Source organism: Mus musculus, chromosome 3, assembly GCF_000001635.26.
Source record: "Mus musculus strain C57BL/6J chromosome 3, GRCm38.p6 C57BL/6J".
NCBI classification, from domain to species: Eukaryota; Metazoa; Chordata; class Mammalia; order Rodentia; family Muridae; genus Mus; species Mus musculus.
The window spans coordinates 126,815,622-126,828,784 of record NC_000069.6 but is presented as its reverse complement, the minus strand read 5'-3'; the positions used below and the strand labels follow the sequence as shown (position 1 = coordinate 126,828,784).

The window sequence follows — 13,163 nt, the reverse complement described above, 5'->3', positions numbered from 1 at the left end:
ACGACATAATTATGTTTTAATTAAAAATAAAACTTTCCTTGGCTTTCATGTTAGGTTAGGTTCAAAGGATATTATAAATCTACACATTCTACACTTGATTTTTAAAAATCAATTAGTGCCCTTGTCTTTACATGCTCATCCAATTGTCAGTTTCTTCTGCTTCTTTGTGAGTGGCAGGCACTGCACCATTGCCATACCAGTATCTAGCATTGTCCCAGGATGAGAGAAAATGTCCAATAAGTATTTGAATGAACCAACTGAGTTTATAATTCCCAGCCCAGTAGTCTCTCCAATGCACAACATTACTTTATTTGGTGTCAGATGGAGCCTTTAAGCAATATGAAATGGCACCGAAGATGTAGCTCAATAACAAAGCGTGTGCTTAGATTGCAAGAGGCCCCAGGTTCAGCCCTCAGCATCTAAATCTGTCCCATAAGAACCTAGTAAGATACATTTAGATGGAAGTAACCTGCCTCGTTTGATGAAAGAAGTGACTTTCCCGTCTGACTCATCTGGAACTAACCATCAAACTCCTTTCCTTCCCCATATTTTCTCCTTCTTACTAATGGAACCACAGTTTACCAAGGCTCCCACTAGGACTCCACTGTTCCCTTGTGCCCACATCCAATCATCCATGAGTCATTACTTTTCTTTGGTACTTCTGATGTTTCCCAGAGCACACTCTCAGCCTTCATAGTTCATGGCAAGCGCATTCACTCTGGTTTTAACCACATGCTGAGGATTTCCCAATCTCTGCCACTGAGTCTTCATCTTTCCATCTCTGTATTACTGTTTCCTCCAGCTCACCATATTCTAAACATTGCTAGGTGTACGGCATCTCAGACTCAGTTCTGTTTCTGGCTCAACCTGCTGTGTCTGCACTTTCCACCTTGACCAGTGAGCACAGTCTACTGAGCTGCTCCTGCCAGAAGCCAGGTGCCTCCTTTTGGATTAGTCCCTCCTAAAATGAACCAAGAAGGTCTCACTGCTGAATCTTTCTGACAGTCCTTTCTTTCAGGGCCCATTGCTGTTGATCTGATCGAGGCTCTCACAAGTTCCTGTCTCCAGGATCATCTCCCCCACTCTCCCATTCTGCCTTCACTACAGTGGAACCATTCATGCCCTCTCTTTAGGGCTCTGGGGTCTCTACTGCTCAGAAGTCAAAAATCATCCATCCCTGTGCACTTTTCCAACTTTGCCTTCACTCTTCCAACTTTCTGTCTCACTTAGCACCTGGTCTTCAGCCACCTCCAGGACAATGTTCTTTGCCTGGTCCTTAATCTTGGATGGCATGGTGTCTTCCTTCTATATTCCTTTCTTCTGACATCTTGCAGTGATGCCTGGATATCTCCTCTGCCGCGCCCTGCTCATAGGTTATCTCCTTGGCATTGCTGCCCTTCCTGAGGGCTCCACACCCAGCTATGTTTACCTCGCTGTGTTTGTACTTCATCGCCCAATGAGTAAGTGATCACTTTGTACTCACACACTTGGAACTAAGCCACATGTTTCTAAATATGCATGTATATGAACAATACCCAGACAATCTATATAAAATATAGTGTGCATTTCAAGTCATAATACATGCCAGCTACCCAGAAGATGCCCAGCTGCTTCTCTGATAGCAATCTGGATGTGGAAGTTAGCAGAAGGATCACAGAGAAGGACCACTGCAGATGTTACATGACAGAGTCAGGACAGATACATTTGGGCACAGTGGGAAAATCTAGGAGTTTCCAGGCAACGTTGAAAGATGCTGTTTTGTTTCAAGAAAAGAAAGGGTGTAAAGGAAACATCCCAACTATACGAGCTTGAGGTTTTGTATTTGCTTGCAGTTGAGATTAATGAGCTTATTGAGGTAACTGACCTGGGCATCTAACTGCCTGCAATGCAGCTTTTCACCAGGATGCTTGCAGAATGTTCTATGTTGCAGTGTTTTATTGGGCTGTGTCTAAAGATTATTTACTCAGGAATTAAAAGCTGCACGTTGGAACAAAACTGATCTGCTTCGTTTGGAGCTTGCCTACGGGTCCTTGCTCTTCGATGACACTATGTAAGTCTATGCAGTCTTTTCCCATACACACACTGCACTTTAGTTTAACTCCTGGCTACAGTTCTCACAGGGAATTCACTTGGCTCCCCAACACTTGAAGGACAGGGAGATGGAATGACTTGCTAAGCCACCTGGCAAATTTGGACTGGGCCGGAACATGAGCATCAAGGGCCTCAGGTCCCCACTTGCTATTCAAATTACTAACCTCTGTTCCGTTAGAGCCCACAGTGATTGATTCAATATTTTGAAATCATAAACCTAAATGAGCCACCTAAATGCCTTTGAACTCACCCTGGCAAGGTGACTGGGCCAGGTCTGCAATTAATTACTGCATCAGTTTCACACATCTGGGAGCCCCATGGCTTTATTGTCTTTTTCCATGCTGCCATTAACAAAAATCACCCTTGGGAACACTTACATTAGGCAAGTATACAAATTAGGATCATTTTCACGCTGCTGGTAGTTTTATAGAAAAGGTGCCTATCTACCCAGCCATGCTTAGCCCTCTCTGAGCAATTAACAGCTTGTTTCTTAGTGACTTAGTTTTTACTTCAGCAATTTTGTGTTAGTTAACACTGGAGAGAATAGCTTCTATTATTTTATCGTTTAAAATAACACTCCTCAAAGAGTAGGAGTTTATTGCCTTAGCAATTTATAGGATTTGGTTCAAATATAAGACTAGAAATCCATCACTAAATTTATATGTAGGAATGTTTCCAAAAGTTACTATACTGTTTCTAATGTAGAAGGCATTTATTCTAAAATACCCACTTCTTGGGCCTGTAAAGATTGCTTCGTGATTAAAACCAGTGACTACTCTTCCAGAGGATCCAGGTTTAATTCCCAGCACCCATAAGCCAGCTAAGAATCTTCTATAAATCCAGCTCCAGGGTATCTGACTGCTTCTTCTGACCTCTGACGATACCAGCCATGTACATGGTACACAGACATATATGTAGGCAAAACACCCATACACATTAATGATGATGATAAATTTTAAAATTTCTAAGTGCTTTACCTTCCCAAAATTAAAAAAAAATTATTTAAACTCTCTGTGTATTTTCTCTAGAATACACTTTAGCTTCAGCGTTTTCATGTTAGTTAACTGGGAAACAAGTACCAGCTACCGTATCCCTGTTAGCTTTTGATAGTCTAACAATTAACAAATTATACACATAGAAGCAGGAAAAACCCAACACTGGGATTGTTTGCTGCACATATTCACAGGCCTAGATTTTTTAATTCCTAAATTTATCTTTGAGCTGAAAATGACATAAAATATATACTATTTTTTACAAAGTAAGCAATGTGTAGCTAGGTCTGGTGGTGCATGCCTTTAATTCCAGCACTTGGGAGGAAGGGGCAGGTGGGTTTCTGTGAATTCAAGGCCACCCTGTTCTACATAGCAAATTTTAGGAGAGCAAAGGCTACATGGTGAGACTGTCTTGGGGCCAGGGAGGTTATGTGGGGAGAGATGTGGAAAGTAGTGATAGAGATTTTCACAGAAAAAAAAAAAGACAAATGAAAACTGGTATAAAGTAACTGTGTGGTTACTCAGAACATTCACTTACATGAAAGAATTAATATTAACCACATAAAAGCGAATGGGTAACTGCTCTGTTACCCTAAGCTACTTCCTGGAAATAGCTTAACATTGTATGTTCCATCAAGTGTGTAGACTACTTGTATGGTCCATGAATCAGTTAGATATAATACCACATTCAGTTAAGAGTTGAGCACATAGAAAAAGGAGGATGAGGAGGGGGAAGAGGAGGAAGAGGAGGAGGAAGAAGAGGAAAGAAAGGGCAAGAAAAAGTTCACCAAATTAATTTAGAAATGCTCTTTGGAAGTGGGGCTAGTTTTAAAGGCATATAGTCTTAGCTACATAGGGGACTGTGGCAGGAGACCTGCCAGGCTGGGTTACAAAGTTCAAAGCTAGCTTGGGAAACTTAGTGAGACTCTAGTCTAAACAAGAACTACTACTACTACCACCACCACCACCACCACCATCACCACCACCACCACCACCACCACCACCACCACCACCATCACCACCACTACCACCATACCACACCATCACCACTACCATAAAAAGAAGGATGGGAATAGAGTTCAGTGGTAGAGCCCTTACCAAGCTTGTGTCAAATGTGTGATGCCCATGTTCAACCCTTAGTAACACACATACTTGCAAAAGTGCTCATTGGAATATCTTAGCCAAATTTCATAGTCTTCATATTAAGCCTATTTATTATTGACTTAACTCATGTGACTACCATCAAAATTAAATTAGTTAATTATGTATTTCAGAGTCAACAACAATATGCTTATTCCCACACACTCCATGTGTTATACACATTTTCATGACCTGTCAAATTTCCAGAAAATGTAACATACAGACTTGGGGGTTTGGGTCATTCCCCCTTCATTTCTTGAATTTGAAAGACAAGCAAGCATAAGGGCTGGGAAGAAGGCTCAGCAGGTAAAATTCCTTGTCACCCACTTTGCTGACCTGACTTGGATCTGTGGAACCTGTGTCATAAAAGGGGAGCTAGGACTCATGCAAGCTGTCCTCTGACCTCTACATCTCTACATGTAGGGCAGATCTCTACAACTCCATACACACACACACACACACACACACACACACACACAGAGAGAGAGAGAGAGAGAGAGGGAGTGAGAGAGAGAGAGAGAGAGAGAGAGAGAGAGAGAGAGAGAGAGAGAGAGAAGAGAGAGAATGAAAGAATAAACAAATAAGTAAATAAATGTAATAAAAATTTAAAATAAACGTAGATAAACTTTAAAAGTATAAGCATCCATCAGACATCAGTGAAGTTGTTTGGTAAATAATTAATACCCCACACAGGAAATTCATGTCCACCTGACATTAATTAAGAGTAAGGTTAATTATGTATTTCAGAGACTCAGTCACAGAAAAGAACTTCGGGGAAACACCGTGATACTGATTTGGAATTTCAATATAGTTTTATTTTTTTCTGTCCTAATCAAGAGATCAAACCAGCCATGCAAGGAGACTGCCCGTGGCCAACAGTGGCTTTTGGGTGCCGATCTGATCACATTCATGTGCTCTGTGGACACTGCGGCTCTGGCAGAGGTGTTAATTCTACCACAGTAGTCAATCACAGCACCCATCAGTAAGCCAGGCTTTCTGTAGCAGTCAGAGGCTTTCTGTAGAAGTTATAGGCTTTTCTCCATGTAACAGAAATGGCAAATTTTGCTCCACAAAGGCTAATAGAATCTATCAAATATTTCAAAATTATTTCAGGAATATTTCCAAAGAAATACAGATGTACTGCATAACTCATTTATGGAGAAAAGATTTATTTGTGCCCAAGGGTGAGCAGTTAATCTTTAACACTGACTGGAATATTAATGCAGAATTGGGTTTCATTAGAAGGCTGGGTGAACCAGAACAGCTCGGCTTCCTGCCTCTGATGTGTCTGCCTGCCTCTCCATTTCCCATACTCAGAGGGTTTTCAGCCATTTACTTTTTACAATAAATGCATTCAAATAGTTTAAATATAGGCCCCTCTGTGGGGGATTACATATTACAAACATCTAAAATTTTCACATGTGAGGGTAGTTATGTCCTTATGCGAACTCTCTTTTTTTTTTTCTTTTTGTTTGATTTGATACAGTTTCTCTGTGTTCTTAAGATTATCTTCAAACTCCCAATCTCCTTTCTTCAGCCTCTACAGTTCTGTGATTTTAGGGCTCACCACCACATCTGACTTTTTTAGGTTAAACTTTTAATGCCTATATTATTCCTTGTTTTAGATCTATCTCAATATCATCCAGAATCCAAGAACCAGAACACAAAGACAGGCTGTGGCTATCTATGGGGAAAGCTCACTGCCCTATCCCAGGATGCATCACTTCCAGAAAAGCGAGAAGACCAAATATGGTTAAGGGCAGTTATATCTTTCACGACTCCAAGGTCTAATGTTAGGTTGGTCCTTCTAGGCCAAGTTGCGTGCCGGAAGTAAGCCTTAAAAGGCAATCAGCAAAATGACAAACAGTAAAGACAGAAATACACTAGGGACCAACAGAAGTGGTCCCACCCCATCTGAACCGCATTAGGCAGGGGAGTTACCTAGAAGCTGGGGCCCTTGGGCATTTAAACAAGTCAGTGTTGGGTTTGCCTATCATGGGCTTCTTGGAAGAGCAGGTGAGGCAGTTCTGTTGTGTGTACATTCTGCTCAAGCTTCCTTCCTCTTTCCCTCTAACCATGAGCCAAGGTTTAATGTGACATTCAAATGTCACTTCCTCCACCAGCCATACAGCCAGATTTCTAATAGATAGTTTTCTTATTTATACCCTATGTCTGTCATAAACTACTGTACCATGAATACTTTTAACATTTTAACATTTCTCTTTTTACCTTTAAAAGCTTAGATTCCTAAAGCCTGGTGTAGTGCTTGCTTTTACATATCTTCAAGCTTGCTAGAAAACCTGCCAGGCACATAGCTTTGCCATCCATTTAATGGAAGAGTTTAATCTATGATTACAAATAAACAGTTTTGGATTAGGCTTACAAAATCTCAGTCCCCACGAGGTTAAGGACAGTGGCTAGCACCAAGACAGGAGCTCCACAGCTGTGTCACTAAGTTCTCTAAGCTCTCAGGTGTTCTCAAAGACGGCATTAATAATATTTATTTACTTGGCATTTTTCACCAAGATAATGTCAGATAAAGTCATCAGACACTCTGAAGTCATTTTTTATGACAAGTGTGTGTTTGCTAAAAACTGACCCAGCTGTGTGGTGTTGGCATACACCTTTAATCTCAGCAGATGGGAGGTAGAGGCAGGCAGATTTCTCTGAGCTTGAGGCCAGCCTGACATTCTGGAACATAGCTAGTTCCAGGATAGCCAGGTCTACACAAAGAAACCCTGTCCTGAAAAAAACAAAACAAACAAACAAACAAAAAAAATCAAACAACCTACTGTGGCAGAATTTTCTTTGTCCAATTACATTAAAATATTAGTGCAGCAGAAGGCCTATGATTGGACAGGGAAAAGGGACGAGGAGCAAAGAGTTGCAGGGAAGGGTGACTCAGGAGAGGGAGGAGCAAGATGGAGGACAGACAGGAAGAAAATCCTGATCCCGTGAGGCTTTAAATAGCTACAGGTGGTTATGAATATCATATAGGGATAGAATAATTGGGATAGCTTGTCTGATCTAAGTGGGCAGCTTGTACCAGTATCAACTGGCCCTAAAATTATTGTGTAGGCACCTTGTGAATTGAACATTTATTGATATATAAATCTGACTGATCAATTATAAGTTTCTAGAATTTTGTTTTACTGGGTTACTGGAAAGTGGGACCACCGACCACTGGGGGTTTATGGCTGAGAAAGTACAGACTATGAGACAATTGAACCAGAGCAGGGAATACAGTGACTGGTAGCTGCTATGACTGGTAGCTGCAGGTTTAGTTAGAGACAGAGGTGGCTGGACCACGCTGGGGCAGAGAGTTGTCGGCAGTAGCACAGGAAGCCTGTCAGTCGTTTTTTTATTATTTCCTGCAACACCTACCGCCATCACCAACAAAAACCTCCAACCTGCACCCATGTCTTGTCTTGTCTTGTCTTTTCTTTTCTATTTACTTCTCCCTAGTAAAGTGTAATGTTCATACAAATGCAGCTAGCTCCTATTCCTATTCACTTTGAACTATAGCACCCACTTCTTTTCCTAGGGCTTGGCCCCCCAGAACCCTTCAGTGTACACTGGCTGAAAGATGAGGTGAAGGAATCGTTCAAGAAAGACCCGGAAGTGCTTTCTTTCTCCCTGCCTGCTCTCACAGGCCAACGTTTCTTCCAGTCTCCCTCATCCTGCAACAAAAACAGACCAAGTCTGCCTTGGCCATCTTGACTGGATGTTGCTTCCCCTTGCTCCCCGGCCGTCTCCTACCCCTCACATGCACACCACACAGCTGTGTAAAGGATATCACTGGACATGAGTCTACCCTACTCACCTGAAGGAGCCTTCTGATATGTCCTGGGTGTTCGGTGCATTTGAGTGGGGTGTCACTGTTATTCCCTAGCATGTCCCAGTGCTCGTGACTACAGTTTCTGTCATCTCAAGTTTCACCTACTATAGTTTGGGCCTGAATTTCACTCCCCAGTGATAGTCTAAGTGGCTTGTAGTGGTGTGGACATACAGTGCTCTATTGTATGCTTTCTGCATGGTATGCATTCCTCCTCTCTCACCTCTTCTACTGCTTCATACAATTCTTTACCTTTTAAAACGAAGTCCAAGAGATCTGCAAGGAGCTTGCCTAAGAGGACTGCAGACTGAACTAGAGTCTGGTTTTTGTGTTTGTATAAAAAAGAGGCACAACTGTAAGCCTGTGCCATGGGCCCCTTGTGAAGACCTTGGACATGGTGGCACTGCTTCATCTCTCTCTCTCTGTATCCTTGGAAACTCATGGGACCTCGTGCTCAGAATTAATGTGAACTCTTTATAATGTTGCTGTGTGCTCAGCACTGTGAAAACCCTTTAGGTGCAGAAGATTTGATTTTCAAAACTTTCTTTTGAGTTGTTCATTTTTAATTTATGTGTAAGAATGTTTTGCCTGTGTCCATGGATGTGCACCACATGTGTGCCCAGTGACAGATTAAAGAGAGACAAGTGCATCAGGTGTCTTGGGACTGCAGTCAGAGATAGTTCTAAGTGACCCCTTGGGGACCAAGAACCAAACCTGGGTCCTCTGCAAGAGCAATAAGTGCTTCTAATCTAACTCTCTGCATCTGAAAATGGCCCCACTGTCTCCATTTGACAGATGAAAATGGAACTTTGGTGAATTTAGTTCTGCCTTGGCTCTTGTAGTCCGTAGGTGGCAGAGCTAAGATTAAAACTGGAAACACTTAACCTTGGCTCCATTACTAGGAAAAAAAAGAAAAAGAAAAAAGAAAAAAGAAAAAGAAAAAAAAATGAGGAGCGAGTGGTTCTGAATACCCTTAATGGAGAGTAATTTTCTACAGACTCTAGATTATGGTCTCCAGAACTCACCCAATCCATGTATAAACCTAGCCAACCACACATGGATCTGAGAGGGGAAACTACTTCCACCACTTTGCTAAGGAAATTTACTTCCTAACTGCATTCTAATTACTTATCTTTATACTGTTCAGCAGTCAGACTTTCAAAGAGCTTGCTCAGTACACGAGTGCAGCTCTCATTCATGAAAGCAGCTCTTTTTTTTTTCAAGTAGGAGGAGGCCATTATTGAAAACCATAATTTGTCAAAATGCAGAGGCCATCTAACTGAAAGTGGAGGTGACCAAGACAAATTGAAACACCAACACCATCACTCTGGCACCCGAGGCTCAGGGAACACCATAGAAAGAGGGTTTGAAAGACTGTAAGATCCATGGGGTCTGATTGTGAAATCTGCTGTAAGATTGTGCCTTGTGGGTATGACAGGGGAGCTGTGCCCACGAAATCTTAGCAAGATGATTGTCTAAACCAGACCTGAATAATTCCAACAACAGTTGACATCCCTACATAGATAGGGGAAATCTTATGGAACACCACTCCCAGTTGAAGTGATACAAGAAATTAACAATTTCCTAGACTGGGAGAATTAGTCTTCTCTAGGAATGAGTTTCCTGATTGGTTAGCTAATACAGAGTGGTTGGCCCTAGAAATATATACATGCAGGCAATACTGAACAAACTTGGTGGGTCATATTTATATGTTTACTCATATGCAATGTCTATGCAATGACAGTGCTTAATGAAAAGACTGAATTTGGAATGGGAGTAGGGGAGAGTGGATGTGGGAAAGGAGAGGGAGAGAATGGGGGAAAACTAACTCTTTTTTAATAAACTGAAAAAGGATATCTAAAAATTCACAGCAGAAGACATTGGGGTTATTTCACTTATAGGAAGAATCACAATATAATCATATAGTTTTACAGAACTTTCAGATATATTTATTAGTAGAAAACAGTACATGCTCAGAAGGAGATAGACTTTTAAGTAACTAAAGAATTATACAAAATCCATAGTAAGAAAACCAGTAAATAATTTAGATTTAACTTCTATACAGGAACAATGAGTTCAACTATTGGCTTTAGATATCCAGTTTAAAAAGTTGTTTTATTTACATGTTGGGTCCCTGTGAGGTCAATGGATAACCTCAGGCTTTGTTCTTCACTCCTACCTGGGTTGAGACAGATTCTGTTTGGTATTCTTTAGCTCTGTACACCAGGCTTGGAGGCCTGAGAGCTTCTTGGGGTTCTTCAGTCTCCAATTCCTACCTCCCCATTAGGATAACAGATATGTGCAATCTGCTCCTATGTGGGTCCTGGGGATTCAAATCTAGGTCCACACCCCCATGAATCCAAATCTTCAGCCCCTAGATTTTATCACAATTTTGCATGACTGATAATTTTAGAAAATTAAATGTGCCCCCATAATAGCTTGTACTAGAATGTGTTTATAGTCTTTATAGTTTATAGTGTTATATAGTTATAGTTTATAGTGTTAATGTATTTATAGTGCAAATGACAACATATGTATGTATGCTATTAGATTCTTCAGATTATAAACATATTTTCTACAATTTATTGAACTGTTTTATATTTTTCAGCTGGGAATTAAACATATTTTTTATCATTTTGGGTAGCTTACATAGCTAACATCGATAATGTTTTATAATATTCTGTTTCAAAATGCATACTCGCATATGCTTCAAAAATTAGATCTTGTAACAATCTGTTAACAGTGTTACATCACTGTAGTATAGAAAAAAGCTTAAAAGGCTACGGCATTGATTTCAGGATCTGAATTATGCTATTAGAAGTCTATTGTAAGCAGAGAGAAATCATAACCTAATCAAGGTTTAGAAGCTCATAGATGGGATCTTAAAATACACCCACAGAGAATTCCCAGATGCTTGCAGACAACAAGATCTAAGGAGGCCCAAGTCCTCTGTATAAAATGGGATAGCTTTGAATGTGACCTGCCTACACCCCTGTCTGTTCATATAGGTCACCTCCATAATCTTACACTACCTAACATGGTGTAAAGGCGAATCCTGCGCAAACACCTGTCCTGCTTGGCTTGGAGAATGGTGATGCCATGCACACTCAGCATTGTTTTGCTTGACTTTTCTTGACAGCTTTTATTTGGGACAGAGCACCTCCCTCACCTCGAAAAAAAAAATTGGATCCTTGTTTGACTTTGCAGATGAGAAAGATGTATGTGTGGTTCCTGGCTGTATATGTGTTTTTTATTCATGGAACATTTTGTAAAATAATGCTATATTATTTTTTTACATACATATATATTCCAGTAATGGGGGTTGAGCCCAGGGTCTCATAAAGGATTTTAAAATAACTAACTTTTATAAAATTGCAAAAAAAATGCTATTCATAGAACCTCTAAGCCAACAGTTTACTAAAATAAATAATCAATTTTTTCCCTATTATTGAAATGTAGTTCTCCTAGGCTCTCTCTTTGTCTTAACTGGTCCAGCAACAGCTTGATCCTGTGTTTTGTCAGAAGGGCTACTAATACAAGCTTGAGGTACATGAGCACTGACAGCCACCAGATTCAAGCTTGACAGGAGGCAGCTGATACCAAGAGAAACAGCAAGTCTATATTGTTTTAGGTAAACTAGGGGAATGGCTAGGAAGAAGAAAAATCTAAAGAAAAGGAAAATGTTTATGCACTGCAGGTTAGAGTGGAGTAAATTCTGCATGAATTCTGTATTTCTGATTCTTTAAGAATCTAAAGATTTGCAGGTAAGTATATGCATGTGGATGAATTATTTTCTTTAAAAACACTCAAAGCCAAGCTGCGGATTAGAAATCTAAAAGCAATTCCTGTATATTCTGCAGGCTGTCTAAGACACTCTTGGTTGATCCCCAATCCTGAAACAAAGGGGTTTCTTAATTCCTATGTCTTCTGCAAGTGGGAAGTGCAAGCAGGAGATGCTCTGAGGAACAAGTAGCATGCAGGTCTGAAGCAGAGCAGCACTAATTGACCCTCTGCCCCAGGAAGCCCCTCACAGAAAGGAAGGTATTCCTCAAGACCACAAGGGTCACTGAGTCTAAGATGTCGTCGAACACACTGTATACTAACTTGCAGATTGACAGGACACATGCACCAAGCTCATTCACCAAGAGATTGATAGATTAGCTCAGGAGCTGACAATGTGTGTTATCAGACACCAGATCCCATGCAGGTGATAAGGCTCCAACATCTTTGTCTGTAACAGGGCCTTCTGGAAGCATCCTATACAACGTCTTTACCATCACCCCAGGAAATAGACAAAGCATTCAGCAAGGATGCAGCCCCTGCCAGTTAACCTCAGAGGTACCGATTTCTGCTTGTTACGCTGAGCTGCACTGGACTAGAGCCGCAAGGTAGATGGCATGCAGCAAGAGATCCGAGTGAGTGGCTGCTGAGTGGTGAGCCGAAGTGACATGCCGGGAGCAGGATGAGTGACAGATGATAAGGACATACAGAAGCCCAACTTCCACAGGTGACACACACTCTGGCATGCTGGGAAAGAACATCAGGTGGAGCCAACAGACGTGTGCTCATCAGGAAGGAGCTGACGCTGAGCAATGGTGTGCTGGATGTGTTAGGAGGTGGAGAGGCATTGTGGCATACAGCGACAGGCCCTGCAAACCGTGGCTACAGCCACAAACCAGAGGACAGTCTTCAAATGCAGACAGTGTGGAAACGTGCCCCCATACCTACAGAAAGGAGCAGCGTTAGATGTGACCACTAGGGACAGGCTGATTGGGACACTAGTTACTAAAACTAGAAGTTAGTGAAAAGTTAGAAATGTATCCAACAGAAAATGTGGTACATTTACACAATGGAGTACTACTCAGCTATTAAAAACAATGGATTTATGAAATTCTTGGACAAATGGATGTATCTGGAGGATATCATCCTTAGTGAGATAACCCAATCACAAAAGAAGTCATTAGATATGCACTCACTGATAAGTGGATATTAGCCCAGAAACATAGAACACCCAAGATATAATTTGTAAAACACAAGAAAATCAAGAAGAGGGAAGACCAATGGGTGGATACTTCATTCCTCCTTAGAATAGGGAACAAAATACC

At 41.1% G+C, this 13,163-nt stretch overlaps 1 protein-coding gene across 40 annotated transcripts in view; it reads right to left on the bottom strand.

Annotated features, from left to right (window-relative positions):
* The window catches only part of Camk2d (calcium/calmodulin-dependent protein kinase II, delta), a 250,840-nt gene that overhangs the window by 17,542 nt on the left and 220,135 nt on the right, over positions 1 to 13,163 (bottom strand). For 2 of the 40 annotated variants that reach the window (XM_006500833.4, XM_006500835.4), the window contains one exon: positions 9,982 to 12,720. The exons of 34 other annotated variants lie outside the window; for them this stretch is intronic. In XM_006500833.4, the coding sequence (XP_006500896.1) occupies positions 12,668 to 12,720 (53 nt within the window). In that variant the 3' untranslated portion in view covers positions 9,982 to 12,667. Of the gene's footprint in view, positions 1 to 9,981; positions 12,783 to 13,163 lie in introns of those variants that run through there. 4 more of the 40 variants (XM_006500834.4, XM_006500839.4, XM_030252345.1 and 1 more) reach the window with 3 other exon arrangements.